The sequence below is a fragment of the Mobula birostris genome, chromosome 15 (genome assembly GCF_030028105.1).
Source record: "Mobula birostris isolate sMobBir1 chromosome 15, sMobBir1.hap1, whole genome shotgun sequence".
NCBI classification, from domain to species: Eukaryota; Metazoa; Chordata; class Chondrichthyes; order Myliobatiformes; family Myliobatidae; genus Mobula; species Mobula birostris.
Window position 1 is genome coordinate 46,903,722 of NC_092384.1, and position 23,984 is coordinate 46,927,705.

The 23,984-nt window shown below is 40.5% G+C and overlaps 1 protein-coding gene across 1 annotated transcript in view; it reads right to left on the reverse strand.

Annotated features, from left to right (window-relative positions):
* The window catches only part of zcchc14 (zinc finger, CCHC domain containing 14), a 151,634-nt gene extending 128,039 nt beyond the window's left edge, over window positions 1-23,595 (reverse strand). The window contains exons 1-2 of the mRNA XM_072279717.1: window positions 22,581-23,595; window positions 1,128-1,239 (exon numbers count right to left, since the gene is read on the reverse strand). Coding sequence (XP_072135818.1) covers window positions 1,128-1,239; window positions 22,581-23,150 — 682 coding nt within the window. The 5' untranslated portion in view covers window positions 23,151-23,595. The remainder of the gene's footprint in view (window positions 1-1,127; window positions 1,240-22,580) is intronic.
* Between the last annotated feature and the right edge of the window lie 389 nt (window positions 23,596-23,984).

A 23,984-nucleotide genomic window follows, 5' to 3' on the forward strand; every position in this document is an offset into this window, starting at 1 on the left:
AAAAAGGGTTAAGAAGAAAAAAAATCAACTAAGCTCCTCCATAAGTGTTTCTTTGTTTAGTTTTCAAGTAAACAAAAGATGATGTACTTGGAAGGGAATAGCTTTCTGATCCGTATCATTTTCAGTCTTTATCAGAAGCACATGGTCATCTTACAAATGAGGTGGTGTTTTGCCAGATAGGCTTTATTTTAATATATTGCATACAAAGTCAGAATATCAAGATTCATATTTGTAGCATAGTATTTCACAAACAAGTCCAATTTTCCAGTGGTTACTCATACTAAGCTTAGAATTTTCATAAAGAAACAAATAAACTGGTTGAAATTAATTACTACAGTTGTACTGGTGAAGGTTAAAGCGAAAGTGGGATAAATGTGCTGCAAGATACACTGCGTTCACTGAAGGCAAGTAGTTGAATGACAATAAACTGAACTTGAACTTGAAGATATTTAATGCAAAATAAAACTCTTGCCAGTAATGGAAAAGGAAAGAACATATGAAGTTCATGAGGACAATGGGGGAGAAATGCCATCTCTACCATGAAGTTTTTATGACACCAAACCCATGAAGTGATTTGATTCAAAGTTGCTTGAATTTCCAGCATCTGCAGAATTCCTCGTGTGTAAGTGATTTGATTCTCAGGTTTTATGTTCACTCTGATCCTAATTTACTGGTTCTTTGGATGTGGAAATAAATGAATTGCTCTTGTAGTATTAACTTCACTAAGAACAATGCTAAATTCAACATTTACATCACAATGCACAAAACTGATTAATAAAATGCATTACTTCTTTCATTTCTTAATTTTGTTAACCTGTTCAAATGTTTACATACACAGACACAAGGAAATCTGCAGATGCTAGAAATTCAAGCAACACACACAAAAAATGCTGGTGAACGCAGCAGGCCAGGCAGCATCTATAGGAAGAGGCATAGTTGACGTTTCGAGCCAGGCCCGAAACATTGACTGTACCTCTTCCTATAGATGCTGCCTGGCCTGTTGTGTTCACCAGCCTTTTTTTTTGCCAATGTTTACATAATTGCAATACATTTGAATGAGATTTCTCTAACTAGATTAATCTGGCATTCCAACTCACAGAGTTAAGATTTAGTACATTGCAACTTACATTTTGAGTGCTTGCCTAAAGATCGTTTCTGGGGGGATTCCTCATAGGAATGTGCTGATGTCCGTAATGCATTCTGCAAACAGTGCACACCACTTTCTGGTCTGTGTACTATCTTTAAAAAGAAAAAAAAAATATTATTTTTCCATAAACGTTCAAGAAATATTTAAACCTCATCCACCATAAAAAAACTTGAAATGCAACTTATTCAGATCACATCTTCAACTCTAAATCATAAAATGGTGCTCAGAATATCCAGTTCACCAAAAAAATACAAACAATTAAGATTTTACAAGAATTCAAGAAATGAGAGCGAGTATTGGCCTTCAGGCCCCACATGCCCCCTCTGCCATTTAATATGATCATGGCTAATCTATGCTGCCCTCAGCTCCTCTTCCACGCAATTTCTCCATATCCTGATATTACTTGGTCTATCACATATTTATCTACCTCCATTTTGAACATCTCTAATAACTTAGCATCCACTATCTGCCAGGACAGAGAATTTCAAAGATTCATCTTGGAATTTCTGGAGAAAAGTCCACATAACTCAGTTTCAAAAGACAACTCTCTATCTCCTTGTTCGAGACATCTGAACATCTAGTCTGTAAAGTGGAGACAAAAGGAATGTAGATGCTGGGATCTGGAGCAAACATCAACCTGCTGGAGGTACCCAGTGGAGAACAGAGGGCTGCAGATTATGAAATGTGATGAGGTGGAAGGTGACATGTGGAACCAAATAAGGAAGGGATATTGGACCAAAAAGAACAGTGGGAGAGGTGTGCACACAGGGGACTGCGTTGGTAGAGTGCATGGGTTACAGGCAGACAGGACAAGATGGAACTAGGGATGAAGATTTTCTGCAATTTCTAGCAGCCAGTACACTCGCTTCCTTTTTCCTTCCGCTTGATCCACCCAGGTCCCCTCACACACCCACATCTTTCCAACACACCCCCAGCTCCATGGTTCCCAGTTTCTTTCCCCTCCTCCACCGGGTTCCATCTGCCTATTACTCATATACACTCCACCTATTTGGTCTTCGTACCTCTCCTCTGCTCACTCCCCAACACCATTCCTTTTCACTCATTGAATTCCACTCATCACCTTCCTTTCTCATTGCCCTTTGTAGTCTCCACGAATCAATTGCCAGCCTCTGTTGCTATCTCTCCCCTTTCTCCCCTACTTGGGTCCATCTACCTTTAAACCCCTTTTTATTCAGATCCACCTATCACGTCACCCCATTCCTCCACACCATCTCCCCCCAACCCCATCTTTTACACTGATGCAGGGTTTCGACTTGAAACAACAATCAGAATTAAGAAATGACAGAAGTAGTAAAATGTTTTTATGACACCAAACCCATGAAGTGATTTCATTCTTAAGTTGTGATTTCACTCTGATCCTAATTTGCTGATTCTTTGGTTGACAGGTTTGTTATCTGGATGTGGAAGTAAATATATTGCTCTTGTATTAGCTTCACCAAGAATGATGGTAAAAATCAACATTTACACCACAGTGCACAAAAACAGATTAATAATTCTATTTCTACTTCCTATATGTAATATTTTACATTTACTTACATTAAATTTATTCTGCCATTTATTTGCCCACATCTGGATTTTGTTCAGATCTAATTGTATTGATTTGGCTGCCTGAATGTTATCAGTCCATCCCCCTAATTTGGTGTCATCTGCAAACTTTCTAGTTTATTTGTTATGTACTTATCCAAATCATTAATGTAAATTAAAAACATTTAGCAGCCCCAAAACTGATCTCCACAGAATCCCACTGTTAACATCTTCTAGGTGTGAAAATGATCATCAACATAACTTGCTGTTTTCTGTTTTTCAGCCAATTCTGCACCCATTCGCACACCTTTTTCTGAATCCCTAACTACTGTAAATTTGATTATTAATTCCTTGTGGGGTACCTTGTCAATAGCCTTCTGAAAGTCCAAGAAAAATTATATCAAGTCATCAAATTTATTTATAAAAGCACATTTAAAAACAACCCATGTTGACCAAAGTGCTGTACAAACTGTAACAGGTAGTTAAAATCACAAATACAAGAAACACAGATATAAACAACAAGACACACAGCTTATAGGCACAAAATAAGGGGGCAGATCTGATAGGGAGGTGAATGCTGTTTCACAGTCTAGGGGCTACAACAGCAATGACACAGTCACCCCGGAACTTAAATTTAGATCACGGGACAGGAGCCCCAAGTCAGCCAACCTGAGGGACCTGTAAGTAGAATAAGGGGTCAGGAGGTCTGCGATATAGGAGGGGACCAGCCCATTTAGGGCTTTATAAACAAAAAGGAGAACCTTAAAATCAATTCTAAACCGTACTGGTAGCCAGTGGAGAGAGGCCAGGATAGAAGTAATATGGTCCCTCTTCCGGGCACCTGCCAGGAGCCTGGCTGAGGCATTCTGGACCAATTGAAGGCGGGACAGGGACGACTGACTAATCCCAGTATACAGGAAGTTGGAGTAGTCCAAGCGGAAGGATAAGGGCATGGATTACTTTCTCGAGATCTTTGAAAGAGAGAAATAACTTGATTTTGGCAATAGTACGAAGCTAGAAAAAAAAACTGGCCTTTACTACTGCATTAACTTGCTTGTCAAACTTAAAGACAGAATCAAATATCACACCAAGGTTTTTGACATGGGGTTTGACAAGGGTGGACAGGTGACCAAGACTGTTGGTAATCACTTTGATAGAGTCAGAGGGGCCAAATAGGACAACTTCAGACTTGCCTTCATTCAGCTGTAGGAAATTTTGTGCCATCCAACACTTTATGTCCTCAAGGCAGTTCATGAGGCTAACAAGATTTGACTGGTCGTTTGGTTTCAAGGGGAGATAAAGCTGTGTGTCGTGAGCATAACAATGGAAGGAAATATCTGTTTTTGAATGATTTGACCGAGGGGAAGCATGTATATAGAGAAAAGAATGGAACCTAGGATGGAACCTTGTGGGACCCCGCAGCAGAAACTAGCTGGAGATGAGGAAAATTTGCCGATGTTGACGGAGAAGCTTATATTTTTGAGGTAGGATGTGAACCAGTTCAAAGCAGTGCCATCAACACCAACCCCGTACTGCAGACGGTCTATTAAACTAGCATGATCCACAGTATCGAATGCTGTGCTGAGGTCAAGAAGAATTAGGATGGCAGAGTCACCTGAGTTGGTAGAGAAGAGGATATCATTGTACACTTTCAGCAGGGCAGACTCTGTGCTATGATAAGCTTTAAAACCTGACTGAAATCTTTACAAGATGTTGTTTTGGTGTAGGTAGGACAGCAATTGACTAAGAATAACCTTTGAGAACCTTTGACAGGAATGGAAGTTTAGAAATAGGTCTGTAATTACTAGGTAAGGTAGGATCTAAGTTGGGTTTTTTCAGGAGGAGCTGGACCACGACACGCTTGAAGCAGGTTGGAACGGTACCAGTGGCCAGGGAGCTGTTGATAATAGAAAGGAGGCTGGGACCAACTATGTCAAAGACATCCTTCAGGAGGGCAGTGGGAACAATGTCAAAGGGGCAGGTTGCACGTTTCGTGGTGGAAGCAATCCACCATGGGAGGGTAGCATGATGGGTTGGAAACAGACTAGACCAGTGAGACAGTTAGGTCACGGGTGGGGGGGGGGAGGGGAGGGGCCGAATGTTCATTCTAATGTCTTCAACTTTGCTAATGAAGAATTTAGCAGGGGACACATCTAAACTAATACCGGGGGTGGGACAAATGACAGAGTTTATGGTACTGAATAAGACCTTGGAATTATGAGAGTTGTTAGAAATTAGGCCAGAAAAGTATTTTGCTCTCATAACCTTAACCGCATCCTGATATTTGTGAAGATTGTATCTGAAAATTTCAAAGGAAACTTGAAGCTTATCACATTTCCATTTTCGTTCAGATATTCTGCACTTCCTCCTCAGGGCTCTGGTGGTGTCATTAAGCCAAGATAGACGTTTAGCCTTAGGCTTTTTGAATTTAAGGGGAGCAACAGTATTCAGAATAGAAGAGCAGGTGGTATTAAATAAGGAAGTAAGTTCCTCAGTGCTGAGATGGGGATGAGAAGCCTCAACAGTGCAGATATTAGGAGAAGCTATGAGAGCCTCAGAAAACTTATTGGCAGTCGAAGAGTTAATGTAATGACCACTCTTGTTATTATACATTTTAGTTGCCTCTTCATAGAACTCCAGCATAGTAATAAAACCAGATTCCCCCTTTCAGAATCAGAATCAGGTTTATTTAGTCCATGAGCCAGGACCCCGAATTTGGGCCACCAGTACCATCTTGGGGGAATAATTCTTATAGTGATTTTTGGCAAGGTATACACCTCTAGTGCTAGAAAATATGTGATAGCATTGCAGCGGTGGTAGCTGAAACCATTCAGTGATATGTGTAAGAAGACAGAAGTGAAATCAAATGGGAGGGCAATCATCTTGAAAGCAGACAGGTCTTTGTTTGGACGCCTCATAGTGATGGTACAAGGGCACAGTCTACGTAAGGAGGATATCCTTTCTCATCCCCTTGGACCATTGCCCTGGGTCCTTCTCAGAAGGATTGCTGAGAAAGACAAATAAAGCTACTTTAGCCACAACCTTGCAGAAAAATGTAGCAGTAGAAGAGCAACTCCCAGGAAACACTGCTACAGTGATTGATGGAATGAACTTGGTCCAAAGAGTGAAAGGTGATCAAGTTACTTTCAGAGATGTTGCCACAACAATTCTGGGTATGGCTCTGAGGAAAGGCAGTCAGAGTAGCAGCAGAATAGATGTTGTGTTCGACACGTACAAGGAAAACTCTATCAAGAATAGTGAAAGATCTCTACGGGGTGAAGAGACTGGTCATGAGTTGCAAGGTATCACAGGCACACAGATGGTGAGGCAGTGGAGGAGCTTCCTGACCAAAGTCAGTCACAAAAATAGTCTCATTAGTTTCATAGTCCACGAATGGAGGAAGGCAGAGTACAGAGCAAAGCTACAGGAGAAGATTCTGTATGCAACTGTGAATGACAAATGTTACAAAATCACATCTCAAGACAGTGAGGAGGTGTCAGCTCTTCAGTGTCAACAAGAAGAAGCAGATGGCTGCCTACTTCTCCATGCTGCCCATGCCACAAGAGAGGGATACCAATCTGTAGTGATCTGCTCAGAAGACACAGATGTCTTTATCATGACTTTAGCATTTTGTGACAAGATTGAGGCCCCATTGTTCTAGAAGTATGGCAGTAGAACCCGTACAAGGCTTGCAGACATCAGGAAGGTTGCTGCCACTGTTAGCATAGAGTTTTGTAGGGCTCTCATCAGGTTGCACACATATACAGGATGTGACGCTAAGCGCTTTCGCAGGAAAAGGGAAAACAAGTGCCCTAAGACTTCTGACCAGCAACAGGGAAACTCAGGACACATTCCTTAGAGTTGGGTCAGGAATGGGACCTCTCCCCAGAACTGATGGACAAACTGGAGGCATTTACATTTGTGCCCCAAAAGCATCGACCACCATGGTCAATGAGCTCAGGTATCACCTTTTCTGTGCCAAAAAAGGTGAAATCGAAAGTCATCAACTCCCACCATGCAAGGACTGCTTAACAAGACATGCACAGTGAGCCAACCACCAGGCTGGTATATGGAGAAGATGCTTGGAGAAGGACCCACAAGTGCCAAGCCCTATTGGCAGAGGATGGAAGATGGAGAGAGAAGAGGAAGCTGAACAGTTGGTGGTGTACTGGATGGAAGGCCAGCCAGCACCTGATGCAGTCCTGGATCTACTGGCCTGTAACTGTCCCAAAAAATGTTCACTCCCAAGATGTGTGTGTGTTGCAAATGGCCTCAGGTGTACTGTCATGTACAGACTGGCAGACTGTGAGAACCAGGCATCCACCTCAGAGAGTGTGGAAAGTTCAGATGAAGATGTGGAATATGTGGAAGACTTGGAAAATTATTATGATTAATAATAGTATGATTAATGAAAGTATGGAAAACAAAGTGTGGAAAGCAGTCTGTGATTAAATATATTCATTTTACAACCAAATGGGGCCTAAGTTACGGCCGTGTTGAACCCCACATTTGAATTATTGTATTGTAATTCTATATGCTATCACAAAAGCTTAAGACTGTTTTGATTTGATACAATATGGAAAATATCATGACATTGATAAAACTCCAGAAATCTCTCCAAATGAGGTTTATCACCTTTTGGGGGGGGGGGGGTAACATTTTCTGCTGTACTGATGTTAATATGGAATATATACAAAAAGTGATTACTTATTTGAAGTAATAAAGTTACCACTGGTGCAATGCTATCACATATTTTCTAACTCTAGAGATGTATACCTTGCCAAAAATCACTATGAGCATTATTCTCCTCAGATAGTACTGACCAACTCTACTGGCTCATGGACTAATTATCACCAGCATATGACCTGAAATTTGTTAACTTAGCAGCAGGGCAATGCAATACATAATTAGCAGAGAGAAAAAAATAAAATAATAATAATAAATAAAGTAAATCAATTACATACATTGAATAGATTTTTTAAAAGTGCAAAAACAGAAATACTGTATATTAAAAAAGTGAGGTAGTGTCCAAAGATTCAATGTCCATTTATATCTGCCATTGTTCATCCACTAACCTACAACTCAGCTTGCTTACCCAGTCCACCTTAGTCAACTTCTCCACACTACTGTTGTAATTCCCCTTATATAAACTAAGGCTCTAAAAAGCCATCTCTTAGGCGTTCAACAAACTCACTCTCTTGAGATCCATTACCAACCTGATTTACCCAAAAGATTTAGTAATTCACAAGAGGGAAACCAGGAAGGTAAAAAGAGCACACAAGATAGTTCCGGCAGATAAAGTAACAGATAAAGACTGAGCCAGTAGGGTTGGTCGCTACCATCTGAGGGGAATAATGCTCACGGTGATTTTTGGCAAGGTATACATCTCTAGAGTTAGAAAATATGTGATAGCATTGCACCAGTGGTAGCTTTATTACTTCAAATAAGTAATCACTTTTTGCATATATTCCATATTAACATCAGTACAGCAGAAAATGTTACCCCACCCCCCAAAAGATAAAATTTTTGTTCCTAGATGTCCACATCTCCAAGAATCCATCCTGGGCCCCAACATATTGTGCAATCAGGAAGAATGTACCCAGTGAATCTACCTCATTAGGAATTTGAGAAGACTTGGTACGCCACAAAAGTCTCTTGCAACTTTCTATAAGTGTACACTGGGAAACATTCTGACTGGTTACAGGACAAACTGAAGTACAGTGAGCCTGAAGACCCACACCCAAAGATTCAGAAGATGCTTTTACCCCTCCATCATCAGATTTCTAAATGATCCACAACACCGTGAATAATACACCACTGTTCCTATTTTTGGAATTATTTATTTTGTAATTTATAGTAATTGTATGTCTTTGCACTGTACTGCTGCCATAGAACAAGAAGTTTTATATAAGATAGGATTGTTATCTCTGTTTCTGTTTCTACATGAAGAGCAAAGGGGAAACCAGAGATTGAGTAGATTTCCTTAAGTATCAATTTAGTCGTCATGTGTGGAAATGGGAGAGATCTTCAATGAAGATTTCTCATCTCTATTTACCAGGGAAAAGGTCATGCAAGCTAAGGAATTAAGGGATATCAGTAATGACATCCTGGAACATATCCACATTAAAACCACTGACAGTAATAAATCATATTAAGATGAACAAATTTCTGACTAAGTATATCCTAGGACATTGTGGGAAGTCAGGCAAGAAATCGCAGGAGCCCCAGCAGATACCTTGCTTAGCTATGGGTGAGGTACTGTAAGAATGGAGGGTGGCTAATGTACCTTTATTCAAGAAGACTTGCAAGGCAAGGCCAAGGAACTACAGTGCAGTAAGCCTAACATCAGTGGTGGAAAGGTTGCTGCAGTGGTTTCTGATGAACTTGATTGAGGACAAGGTAACTAAGAGAAGCGACAAATGCAGGGCAGTCCACATGGACGTTTGCAATGTTTATGACAAGATCCTACAAGGTAAGCCAGTCTGGAAAGTTAAATCATGTGGAATCCAAAGACAGCTTGCTAAATGGATACCAAAATGGCGTGATGGAAGGAGGCAGTGGTGGTAGTGGAGGGTGTCTTTTTCCATATTGGAGCCCTGTGACAAGTGGTGCACTGCAGGGATTGGTGCTAGGCCCATTATTGTTTGTTATTTATATTAAAGATTTGGATGACAATGTTAAAAATGTGATTTGCAAATTTGTACACTACACTAAAATTGGTGGTGTCGTAGGCAGTATGGCGGGTTATCCAATTGTATAAGGGGTGTAGAGAAACTTGGAAAGTGGCCACAGAATGGCAAATGGAATTTAACTCTTTTAGATAGAGGTGTTACATTTTAGCAAGTTAAACCAGAACAGGACTTGCAATGTAAATAGTAGGGTTCTGGAAAGTACTGTAGAACAGGGGTTTGCAGGAATACAGATATATAGGTCCCTGAAAGTGAAGACTTGGATAGTTAAGATGAAAAGAAGTGTGCCAAACACCACCTTCATAGGTTCAGCCATGAATACAAGGGTTGGGATGTCATGTTACAGCAGTGCAAGACGTCATTGAGAATCCACTTGGAAAAATGTGTGCATCTCTAGTTGCCTGGGTATAAGGAAGACATCATTAAGCTGGGAAGGTTGCAGAAAAGATTCAATGATATTAACAGGACTGGAGAGCCACAGCCGAGAGAATATACTGCACAGGAGTATATTCCCCTGGAGTGCAGGAAACTGAAGAGCGACTTCATATAAGCTTATAAAATGATGAGAGGCAGATAAGGTGAACAATAACAATCTTTTTACCATGATAGGGGAGTCTAAAACTAAAGGCCATCAGTTTGAGGGGAAGGACTTAAAAGGGATCTGAGTGGCAAATTTTTCCACAATAGGTGGTGGACAATTGGAATGAGCTATAAGAAGAAATGATAGAGATGGCTACAATTACAATATTTAAAAGACATTTAGATAAGTACAAATATAGGAAAAGTTTAGCGGTATATGGACCAAATGGGATTAGTTCAAATAGGCAACTTGGTTGCCATGGATGGGTAGGGCCAAGGGGCTGGTTTCCATGCGATATAATTATAGACAATAGGTGCAGGAGTAGGCCATTTGGCCCTTCAAGCCAGCACCGCCATTCACTGTGATCATGGCTGATCATCCACAATCTGTACCCCGTTCCTGCCTTCTCCCCATATCCCTTGACTCTATCATTAAGAGTTCTATCTAACTCTTTCTTGAAAGCATCCAGAGAATTGGCCTCCACTGCCCTCTGAAGCAGAGCATTCCACAGATCCACAACTCTCTAGGTGAAAAAGTTTTTCCTCAACTCCATTCTAAATGGCCTACCCCTTATTCTCAAATTGTGGCCTCTGGTTCTGGACTCCCCCAACATCGGGAACATGTTTCCTGCCTCTAGCGTGTCCAATCCCTTAATAATCTTATATGTTTCAATCAGATCCCCTCTCATCCTAAATTCCAGTGTATACAAGCCCAGTCGCTCCAATCTTTCAACATATGACAGTCCTGCCATCCCGGGAATTAACCTTGTGAACCTCCGCTGCACTCCCTCAATAGCAAGAATGTCCTTCCTCAAATTTGGAGACCAAAACTGTACATAATACTCCAGGTGTGGTCTCACCAGGGCCCTGTACAACTGCAGAAGGACCTCTTTGCTCCTATACTCAACTCCCCTTGTTATGAAGGCCAACATGCCATTAGCTTTCTTCACTGCCTGCTGTACCTGCAGGCTTACTTTCAGTGATTGATGAACAAGGACACCAAGATCTCGTTGTACTTCTCATTTTCCTAACTTAACACCATTCAAATAGTAATCTGCCTTCCTGTTCTTGCCACCAAAGTGGATAACTTCACATTTATCCACATTAAACTGCATCTGCCATGCATCTGCCCACTCACCCAACCTGTGCAAGTCATCCTGCATTATCTCAACATCCTCCGCACATTTCACACTGCCACCCAGCTTTGTGTCATTTGCAAATTTGCTAATGTTACTTTTAATCCCTTCATCTAAATTATTAATGTATATTGTAAGTAGCTGTGGTCCCAGCACCAAGCCTTGCGGTACCTCACTAGTCACCGCCTGCCATTCTGAACGGGACCCGTTAATCCCTACTCTTTGTTTCCTGTAAGACAACCAATTTACAATCCATGTCAGTATCCTACCCCCAATACCATGTGCTCTAATTTTGCCCACTAATTTCCTATGTGGGACCTTATCAATGGCTTTCTGAAAGTCCAGGTACACTACATCCACTGGCTCTCCCTTGTCCATTTTCATAGATACATCCTCAAAAAATTCCAGAAGATTAGTCAAGCATGATTTCCCCTTCATAAATCCATGCTGACTTGGACCGATCCTGTTACTACTATCCAAATGTGCCGCTATTTCATCCTTTATAATTGACTCCAGCATCTTCCCCACCACTGATGTCAGGCTAACTGGTCTATAATTCCCTGTTTTCTCTCTCCCTCCTTTCTTAAAAAGTGAGATAACATTAGCTACCCTCCAGTCCTCATGAATTGATCCTGAATCTATAGAACATTGGAAAATAATTACCAATGCGCCCACGATTTCTACAGCCACCTCCTTAAGTACCCTGGGTGCAGACCATCAGGCCCTGGGAATTTATCAGCCTTCAGTCCCATCAGTCTATCCAACACCATTTTCTGGGTAATGTGAATCTCCTTCAGTTCCTCCGTTACCCTAGGTCCTCTGGCCAGTACTACATCTGGGAGATTGTTTGTGTCTTCCCTAGTGAAGACAGATCCAAAGTACCTGTTCAACTCTTCTGCCATTTCCTTGTTCCCCATAATAAATTCACCCGTTTCTGTCTTCAAGGGCCCAACTTTGGTCTTAACTGAAGGCATGCGTTAGTCTTGCGAGACCATGGATCTGCGCCTGGAAAGTCTTCACTCTCCAGGGCACAGGCCTGGCCAAGGTTGTATGGAAGACCGGCTGTTGCCCATACTGCAAGTCTCCCCTCTCCACGACACCAATGTTACCAATGTTGTCCAAGGGAAGGGCATTAGGACCCATACAGCTTGGCATCAGTGTCGCCGCAGAGCACTGTGTGATTAAGTGCCTTGCTCAAGGACACAACACACTGCCTCGGCTGGGGCTTGAACTCACGACCTTCAGATCACTAGTCGAATGCCTTAACCACTTGGCCACGTGTCACATTAGTATTAACTAATTTTTTCCTCTTCAAATACCTAAAGAATTCTATGACTTGAAGGGCTACAGTTTGTACTATTCAAAACTTGAGGTCGGATGGGCAATCTAACACCAGTTATTTGGGAAATTGACATGGTGGATAGATACAGCTGAATGCCATCATCACAAATTCAGTGAGTCATACAGCTCATCAAGCCTGCACAAACCGTTAAGCATTCATTTAGACTAATTCCTTTTTATTCTCCCCATGTTCTCAAACAACTCTGCAGAAACTATCAATTCACCTAAACATGAAGAAATTTAAAGTGGCCAATTAACCTACCAACCCATATGTCTTTAGGATGTAGGAGGAAACTGATGCACCCAGAGGAAACGAGGTCACAGAGACAACATGCAAACTCCATACAAACAGTGCCATCAGTCAGGATTAAAAACATGTTGCTGGAACTCTAAAGCAGCAGCTCTACCAGTTGCACCACTGTGAAATCTGATTCATATCTGTGAATAATGTCACTGAAGAGCAACAAGTGGCCAAGAAAGAGGGATGAGCCAAATATAGCTCTGTGGAAAATTACAAAGGCCATTGCTGGTGTATGGTTGCTTATGACACACTCTGTGTGATTATTGGTGAAAAACTCCACAGAGAGTTCAAGGAAGACAAGGAGGGACAATTCACGAAGTATTGCTCCAGTAGCATTACTTAGGGCAGCATCCAAGCAAATTTTAATATACAAATACAACAGATTCTGCAGAAGCTCAAAATCTTGAGCAACACACACACAAACTACTGCAAGAAATCAGCAAGTTAGGTAGCATCTATGGAGCAGTCAATGTTTCAGTCCAAAACCCTTCACGAAGGCATTTTGTCAGAGATGGAGATTCATAGCACATTAAAAGGCACTATGATGAAGAAAAGATTTAAGATGGTGGAGCATTTCAAATTTCAAAGTAAATTTTATATCCAAGTATGAATATTTCATATATTATCCCAAGATTAATTTTCTTGCAGGCATTTACAGTAGAAATATAGAATCAGAATCAGGTTAATTATCACGGGCATGTGTTGTAAAATTTGTTAACCGCAGCAGCAGTTCAATGCAATACCTAATGCAGAAGATTAAAAATTGTGCAAAAAAAAACCCAGAAATAATATATATTAAAAAAAATGAGGTAGTGTTCACAGGTTGAATGCTCATTTAGGAATCGGATGGCAGAGGGGAAGAAGCTGTTCCTGAATAATTGAGTGTGTGCCTTCAGGCTTCTGTACCTCTGTAACAGTGAGAAAAGGGCATGCCTTGGGTGCTACAGGTCCTTAATAATGGACACTGCCTTTCTGAGACACCGCTCCTTGAAGGTATAACCATATAACAATTACAGCACGGAAACAGGCCATCTCGCCCTTCTAGTCCGTGCCGAACTCGTACTCTCACCTAGTCCCACCGACCTGCACTCAGCTCATAACCCTCCATTCCTTTCCTGTCCATATAGCTGTCCAATTTAACTTTAAACGACAACATCGAACCTGCCTCAACCACTTCTGCTGGAAGCTCGTTTCACACAGCTACCACTCTCTGAGTAAAGAAGTTCCCCTTCATGTTACCCCTAAACTTTTGCCCTTTAACTCTCAACTCATGACCTCTTGTTTGAATCTCCCCCACTCCCAATGGAAAAAGCCTATCCACATCAACTCTATCAACCCTCATAATTTTAAATACCTCTATCAAGTCCCCCCTCAACCTTCCACGTTCCAAAGAATAAAGACCCAACTTGTTCAACCTTTCTCTGTAACTTAACTGATGAAACCCAGGTAACATTCTGGTAAATCTTCTCTGTACTCTCTCTATTTTATTGACAGCTTTCCTATAATTCAGTGACCAAAACTGTACGCAATACTCCAAATTTGGCCTCACCAATGCCTTGTACAATTTCAACATTACATCCCAACTCCTATACTCAATGCTCTGATTTATAAAGGCCAGCATACCAAAAGCTTTCTTCACAACCCTATCCACATGAGAATCCACCTTCAGGGAACTATACACCATTATTCCAAGATCCTTCTGTCCTACTGCATTCTTCAATGCCCTACCATTTACTATGTCAGACATCCCACCTCTCTCGGAAGTTCCGGGAGTCTCCCGCATATCGATAGTGGCTCCCTGATGACCAGAAATTATATACAATATCCCGGAAATTATTTTTTTGAGCAGAAGAGGGAGAAGGAGAGGCAGAGCGAGCATCCTGATTGGTCTCTCTTCGTGCTAAGAGCAGGCCACGAGAAAACAATATGCTTTGGCGATATGAAACGTTGAATCAGCTGCATCTTTCCTCATTCCCTGTTACGCACTGTTGAATTTTAACGCACGCGAGGTCATCAGTGACCCAAGACGTGCAAAGGAATGGGTCTGTGACCCATTTGTGAATGTCCCCAGTGAATCATCCATGTCAGCGTGAGAAAAAGATCAACTCCTCGAGCTTGTAAATGATGGTGAGCTGAAAAGTATGTCTGACATAGCATCTCTGCCAGCATTCTGGATCAAAGTCAAGGCTGAATATTCTGAGATAGCCACAAAAGCACTGAAAACGTTGCTTCCATTTCCAACATATTTCTGCAAAGCGGAGTTTTCTGCAATGAATGCAACGAAAATTGCGGAATAGACTGGACATAAGGAACCCCCTTTGAGTATCGCTGTCTCCCATCACCCCTCGATAAGACCATGTTGTTGCAGGAAAACAAGCCCAGGGCTCCCACTGATTCAGCAATATTGGTGTGTTGCAATGGTTTTATATGTTCATGCGAGGAAAATATGCGCTATGTGTTTAATATCCAAACATTACTTAAAATGTTATGATGCTATTGACTTATAAGTGACTTATAATCCAGTGGTCCCCAACCTCCGGGCCGCGAAGAGTACAGAGGTGGCCGGAATGCACCCAGCACATCTTTAAGAAAAAAGCCGAAATAAACTTTGGGTGCCACCCGGCACATAATTGTTGGCCCAGATCAGAGGCGATTGCCAATTGCGTCGCCTCTGATCTGGGCTGACATTTATGTGCCGGGCGGCACCTAATCAATTAGCTTGTTTATTTTGGCTTTTTTCTTAAAGATATGCTGGGTGCGATCTGGCTATCACTGTATTCTTTGCGGCCCGGAGGTTGGGGACCACTGTTATAATTGACTTATTACTACATTCATGCGAGGAAAATATGCACTGCGTGTTTAATATTAAATTCGTTAGATAAACGCCTTTAGAAACGAAATTGAGTGTATTAGCCACTTACAAGTGACTTACAGTTGACTTATACCTATATTCCGGTCCGCAAGAATATTGTTAATATTAAACCGGTCCGCGGTGCAAAAAAGGTTGGGGACCCCTGATTTAAGCTAGCTGGCTAGCTGCCAAGGAGCTACGCTATTGATGTCCTACGTGATGAGGCCAAACTCCCTGTAGACGTGCTTAAAGTTGTAATAGAATAAACATGATAATATAAGTACATATTTTAATGTCACATTTGCTGCATATACCCAACTTGGTTTACAGATTAGACAAAATCACTGAACAAAATATTACATACACCCTTGGAGGTCAACAGTGGGTGGGGGGTGATATGGGGTTGCATGGGGTGGGGGTGCTACCTCCCTGAAATGAGTTTTTGCAGGGTGGGATGTCTGCCATGTATGTCCTATTTTGATTAGTCCTACCAAAACGTAGCACCTCACATTTATCAGCATTAAACTCCATCTGCCATCTCAGATGTCCTGGGTATTTTGTAGGCTAATATCCAAGATGGAGCCAAGTAAATTTACAACCCCCTGCACCTTCTTTCGGTCCTGTGCAGTAGCACCGCCCCCCCATACCAGACAGTGATGTAGCATGTTAGAATGCTCTCCACGCCGGTACATCTATAGCGTGTATTCATTGACATGCCAATTTTGTTCAAACTCCTAATTAAGTATAGCCACTGTCTTGTCTTTATAACTGCATCGATATGTTGGGACCAGGTTAGATCCTCAGAGATCTTGATCCTCAGGAACTTGAAAAGCAGCATCAATGAAAAAGCTACACACAAACCCTGACAATGTGCAAAAGATGACAAGCTGTGCAAATACAAAATACAATAAAAATAATAATAAATAAGGTATTTGGAGAAAACATGATTGCAGAGTTTGAAAAAGAGACAGCAATAATGGTTTTGAAAGGCCTAAGGTTGCTGCCTAAGCAAAGGAAGCCATAAGTAAAGCCAGCAAGCATCAGGAGCAAGAGATGATAATATAGTAGAGAGGTACTGGCTGTAGTTGAGAATAAAAGGGAATTTGAAGAAACCACTGAACTTCATGGAAACATGGAAGAGATCATTCCATTTCCTCTTTCATTGCTCTTTCTTTTTCAAAGTCTGGAGTTAAAGGAGTGGCAGAAGTATGGAGAGCAAACAGTTACATAAGGGTTTTAATGTTAGAGACAAACAAACATCATATGCTCTTCATACTTTATATTAAAAGTGACACAATAAAAAGAAAACAATGACAGTAAATAATCTTGTCAATCCCCATTTAAATGTTGGGCTTAAAAAAATAAATCATCTCTGAATCTTCTAACTCAAGTGTGTACAGGCCCAGTCTTCTTTCATACGTGCTAGGAAGTGTCATCTCCAACAGAAAAGTGAATAACAACTTACTCTTGACATTCAATAGCATTATCATTGCAGAAATAAATCACCCACCATCAATATCCTGGGGGCACTAATGAGCAAATCAGCAGGACCAACCAAATAAATGCTTTGGCTACAAAAGCAAGTCACAGGCTTGATATCCTGCAGCAAGTAACTCACCTAAATCCCCCTAGTTTATCACCATTTACAATGCACAAGAGCTGAGCTACCAGGATTAATACAGCACCAGCAACTTTTAGTATGTTTGACATCCAGGATAATTCATATTCTTGACCGAAACCTTATGTCCACCTAAAACATTTGTGCCCTCCACCAATGGCATACAATTGCTGCACTGTGCACCTTGTACAAAATGTACTATACTTGCCTGCCAAGCTTTACCATAGCTCCTCCCAATCCTGTGGTCATTATCATAATTAGGACAAGGGCAGGAGGTGGTTTGGGTACATCAGCTCTTGCATGGTGCAGTCCAAGTCACATACTTGCCATTCTGACATTGCTGTTCAGTCCAAATCCTGTTACTCTCTACACAATACCAGTGCAGAAGCACCAGCAAGATTGCAGCACTTTGAAGAAAACTCATCACAACCTTTTCAGGGGCAATATGAAATATGCAGATCCCCAAATTAATTTGAAACAAATTCTCTTTCTTCAGCCTATAAGAGACAATAATTATTTTTCAGTAATCTTTTCTTTTCCAATTACTCATTAAAGTTCTTAGAAACTGTTCTGTTGTTTATAATTAGCCTACTTTCATAAGCAAGTTTCCTTAGCAAAACTTTAGTCATTCTTTGCTTCAAAATTACCAATTTCAGCTAAGAATCTACAAGTTCTCAAGAAGCCTCTTTTAAATAACTTGCTCATCACATCAGATTCAACTGTGTCCACATAAAGATATTGTAATTCAGCAACCAGACAGGCAATAAGAAATTTTTAAAAAGCCTGTAAATCTGAAATAAAAATCAAAGTGCTGGAAATACTCTGAAATACTAAGTTCTGGTGCAGGCCTGCTGAGAATTTCCAGTGCTTTGTTTTACTATCAGACAGGTAACACCACCCAAGCAGCACACAAGTTGCAGTGCTTCACTACAATTCTTTCACCTGCCAGGAGAGAATTTTGGTTACATACAAGGAAGAAGTAGCTATTGAGTTATAGAAAATTAAGTGGCAACATTTTCTAGAATATTTTTGAAATAATTTCATACAGTCTTGGTGTTAAGGGGATTCCAATCACTTTTTAAAATTCTTAAAAAACACATTTATCATTTCCCAAAAATTTACCAGGATACTAGTAAGGTCAACATCTGTTGGCCACTTGTAATGGTCTTCAAGAGGTGACAATGAACCAACTTAAATGTCTGCAGCCTTTCTGATGAATGCACTCACACAATGCTGTTGGGTTGAGAATTTCAGGATCTAGCTTGAAAGAAATGACAATGTGCTAAAAGCCATAATGGTGTGTGACTTTTAAGGGAACCTGCAGGTACTGATGTTCCCATTAGCACATTGTCTTTGGTTGTCTTAGTGGTAGAGGATCTGGCTGGAAGAAGCTGCTGGATTAGCCTTGGTGAGCACCAGCAGCACATCTTTGCATCCAGAGATAAAGGGGATGAATATTTTGTGGTGGAATGCAAATCAAGCAGGACAAATTGCTCTAGGTTCCAGATGAGTTGTTATATTGATCGAACTGCACTCAGGGAAGTGGAGAGAATTCTGTCACACTCCTTGTAGATGATAGAAAGGCCCTGGGATGCCAGGAAAGGCCATGCTCTTTTCTCACTACTGCCATCAGGCAGAAGGTACAAGTGGCTCTGGACTTGCACCACCAGGTTCAGAACAGTTACCCCTCAACTATCAGGCTTTTGAACAAAAGGGGATAGCTACACTCATTTAAGGACTACTTTGTCTTGTTATTTCACGTATGTTATTGCTATTTATTTATTATCTGCATTTACACAGTTTACAGCTCCTGATGTTTACAGTATACAGATCCTGTTTACAGTTACTGTTCTATAAATTTGCCAAGTATGCCTGCAGGGAAAAAATCTCAGGGTTGTATGTGGTGACATGTATGTACTCCAATAATAAATTTTACTTTGAACTTTGAAATGGGTGATTCATCACAAAAGGGCAAAGAAAGAGCAAAGGCCAGGAGAAAATAATTACTCCCCATGCACCTTATCAACTTTCTTTCATACTTGGATCATTTTAATGAAATCACCTCTGAATTTGGGGGGGGGGGGGGGATCAAGGGAGATGAAACCAAACATTGAAAGCAAGAGTTCAACAATGGTAATAGCTTTGAATGTCAGCTGTAGGTAGTAAATCTACTTTTTTCATTGCACCTCATACTATTTTTCCATTGTAGTAAAGGTGGCCTTCATTTCCAGATTTATTCTGTATATGAAATAGCTTTGCAATGCACAGACTAATTTTTAGTGTTGAGACAACAGTGTAGACATGACTGCAATTAGAGGAGAAAATTACTAGTTATGACAAATTTAATGAGTTTAGTTGTAAAATTCAGTACATTTATTGCAAAAATCCCACATACTTCCAAGATCTTCTGCATGTTTGCAGAATTTTTTTAAATGTTTCATTGTGCTGCTCCAAACATCTGGGTTTTATGTTGTGCTGAAGGCAACCTAACATTTTTCAAGCATTGGATACATCTCTGGTTTAAAAGAGATAATGAAAATATGTAGTTCAATTTGCTGAGATCCATTTTATAACACTTCAATGATTACTTTCTCTTGATATCTTAAATTTCAATGTAAATATGGTAATACCAGTATTTTTTAATGTTAAAAGAAACTTGGTTAAACTATTAAGTGTTTGTGTTAATGTTTAGTTTTTTGAAATTCAAAATAATCAAGCCAATACTGGTGACTGAGATACATTAAATTTTGATAAAGAACTAAGTTTCTACTTTTAGGCATAATGCATGGATTGCTGATTGCAAATGAAGTTGCAATAATTTTGAAAAATATTTTATGCCCTGTCCCCTAAATTGTACTTAAACTCATTGGAATATCACTAAAAAATGGCTATTAATGGATACAAACTTAACAACTATTCCAACATCTTTCTAAAATATTTTAAGAGTGGTACTATGTTGCAGTTTCATCAAATAACTGAGTCATCCGATAACCATTTTAAATAACTGGACATAACATTCTAAAACTTATGAAGGCATTTACTAGTTATATAGTGCAGAGTAATTAATTTCCAATCATTTATTTTTAAATCATTCAAAAGCTTTACAAATGTGTCTGTTGGTTTCCTTTTACGCATTTTAAAACATTTCCTGAAACAGATGAAAAAATGTGGGGAGGGGAGGTTAATGGACAAGCAAGAAAGAACAAGTTGCAGGGTTACTGGGAAATCAGAAGGGAGCCAAATGCTCTCTTTCTGTGTTACAAGAAACAATTAACAAAAACTCCCTACTTTGATTGCCTGTTAAGTTTTTTTTTAATTACTGTGACAGACACAAGCCCCCACTTCTACTGGATGCAATTTGTGTTCGAAATTCAACATTCATTTTGCTGAGTGAGGGTAAAAATGCACTTCTAAAAAAACCTGGTGGGGGACTCAAGGCCCAATTCAAACTAGATTCTTCAGCATGACAATGTATAGCAATCCTGGCATATTGAATATTTTCTTTTCCCTTTAATCCAATATCTTTTAGTAGAAAGTGAAACATTAATCTCATGTCTTGTGAGGAATGATTACTTAACAGATTAAGGTGATCATTTCTACTGCACTCTGATGTAATAAGGTTGTCATTTACAGTGACAACCTTATTACAAAATCTTAGTTACATAAACAGATATATTTGCAGAACACATGAATTAATTCATTCTTCTATTTGTTCCTTAAATTGAGATGTATTAAAATGTGTACAGTGTTATACAAGTCCTAAGACAGCCAAAATTAAAATTATGCTACAGATATGTAAGACACAATGCACTTTTGGAACTCAATTATAGTACCAACAAAACAAATATTCAAAAACTTTTAGGGGATTTCAATAACAATAATATATCGATATTACAGTAGCCAAGTCCATATACCATACAAAATCTTTATTTTAAATCTGCCAAATGTATGCCAGCTCTGGATTTTAAAATAGTCTTTGAATTAACTTAAAATGCAAATAAAAGCATGTTAAAGATCTTAGTCTTATCATGACATGGTACAACCATTTTGTTCAATGAATAGGCAAAAAAAATCAAGATTCTATTGTACACTCTAATGGCAAAAAAATTCACACCAGAGTGAAATGATCGGCATGATTCTGGAAGAAAGTAAGCATAACCTACAGCTATGTAGTTCCTTTAGCGCTGTGTAAAACATCCCAAAGCTTATCATGGGAATGTAATTACACATAAAACCATTAATAAAACAAAGAAGAACACCTTATATCAAGTAGAATGAAGAATTAAATGATAGTAATTTTCAAAAGCAGGAACAAAAAGAAAATTCAGAACTAGGGCTAAGAATTAAAAGGTATAGTCACCAATCATGGGGGGTAAAGGGGAGAGAACCACAAGTTTGAAGAACACTGTGTTCTTGAGAGTTGTCAAACTGAAAAAAGTCAGAGGTGGAATATGATAATGATTGTTTTAAATGATGCATTAATAAATCAAGAGTCAAATGCAACATGAGGCTTGAATTAGGCGGCAGGCACCAGTGTTTTGGATGATTCAAATTTAAGTAAGCCAGGAAATAAATATTGGAATAGTCAAGTCTGGACATGATTGCCAATGAGTACTCCAAATTCAGATGCCTTCAGATAGATGAAGAAACAGTGATATTATGGGGTTGTTATTGTGGTTGTGAGTATATTAGGTCAGGACCTCAGCTCAGTCAAATTAGGAATAGAAATTGCAAACACTCTGAGACAGTGATCAGGAAACAGGATGGAATTGGTAGTAACTCAACAGATATTGTTGCTGAAATTAAAGTCAATAGTTTTGTCGCTCCAAACTTTAACTTGGGGAAATTTTAGCTTATCCAAGCAAAGACATCAACCAAGAAGTCAAACAATCAGCAACAGTGTAATGGTCAAGAGAAGTGGTGATGAAGTAGAAATAGATATACTAATGGAATATAATGTCTTTGAATTGTCTTTGAAGTAGATGAAAAGCATTAAGAGCATCAAGAAATCTTGGTGCAGCGACTGAATATAAATTTTTTTAAGAACAGTGAAATACTGACAAAGTTATCTCATTGAAGAGGTTAAAAGTCATTACGGAAACTAATAAAAATCAAGTTGCAAACAATATTCTCGAAAATGAAAGACAAGCATGGAGGAAGCGAAATTTTGCCAAACATCCAATTTTCTAATAAAAAAATTTCAAAAGAAAAATTTTAAGCTAACGAAGTCAAGCTATAGAAATTTGCCTTGCATGCAAAAGAACATTAAATGTTACTAAAACTGTTTGTTATGCGATTGAAATAAAAGATCTGTGAAGAAAACAGTCTTTCCACCGCGTAGTTTTGTTAGCGTGTGTATGTGTAGCATCCCACCTTGCAGATTGCTGAACTACTGTTCCAGTTGGCTGCAGTAGTCGATGTGGCCGCGACGGGGACAGTAGCTGTATTGGAAGTACTATCGATAATTCTCTGGATTTCCAGCAGCTCCTGCCTCAGGACCTGCTTCTGATGGAAGGTGAAGGAAGGGTGGTTGGAAGCCATGGTAAATAAGAGCAGGAATTCATCGCCAGTCCTATCGTGAAGCTGAAGGCCATAGTTATTGATGATGGAATCGATGTGGGTAAGGGTGCGGTACAAGACCCCGGACGCCTCCCTGTTGTCGGAGCATAGTAAGGCCAAGGAGACGATGAGTTTACTGCGGACCACTTCGTCTGTCATGTTGGTCAAGCTGGCTAGGTCAGCCACGTTGTTAGCTTTGATCTCGGAATCCCTGAGAGAATGGTAGTCCTTTTTGGCCAAGTCCTCTAGACAGGAGCCCAAAAAGCGTAGCTCCAGGGGGATACAGAGGTCCAGCAACCCACAAATGAAATCCACTCTCTGTGAGGAATTTAACTCGCCGAACCAACGGTAAACCTCATCCCGTTGCAGCTGCTTCTGCATCATCTTCAACCACACAATCGCAGGGCTGATCGACAGCCCCCTTTACGAATATTTAAAACTGGAATACAAGCACAACTTTCAGCTTCGCCGCATTTTGTTTCTTAGGCGATCTTGTTGAAGGAGAATTTCCGTTTTGATTTGGCAAAAGGGGAGAAGAAAAAAAATGTACTTTTCCTTCGGCTGAGCGAAGGGGTGGGGGGGGGGAGAGACAAAACAGCTGTTAACCGGATCGGTTAGCGCCGCACGGTAACGCTGAAGGCCATTCGTGTTCAATCCAAGATTTTCTTCCCGTTGTCTCCCTTCTCTTCCAGGTCTCCTCGCTAAAATGAATCGCTGACGACCTAGTGTGACGCGCACCGCTGCTGACGGCCGAGAGTGTGACGCGCACCGTTTCTGACAGCGATTTGTTGTCTCCTGTATTTGGGCTCGCGCCCACCGCGCGCTCCAGCTGTCGGCTACGCGCACTGGCTGTTGGCGAGCTGCCGGCCGTTTCTTTTAAAATCACGGCCGCCTCGCCCACATGAACCAAACGAACCGCCCCGCCCCCCCAGGGACACCGGCGATTGGACAGTTCCACTGTCAATCTTCAACCCCCTCCGCTCCGCGTCGTTCTCCCCTCATCAATAACAGATCGAACGTCATTCAGCACCCTGCATGCCTCTTTCCCAATTCAGATTTTACTCTCCTATTTAGAAAAGACAAACGAGATCGGTTTTGTTTGGGGTTTTCAGTACCACGCTTCGCATTGAATTCTTCGAAAGGGCTGCGCTCTCCACCAAACCTGGTCGACCAAAGTCCCGCCTTCAGCTTTTCCAGACGGACTGTTCTCCAAAATCT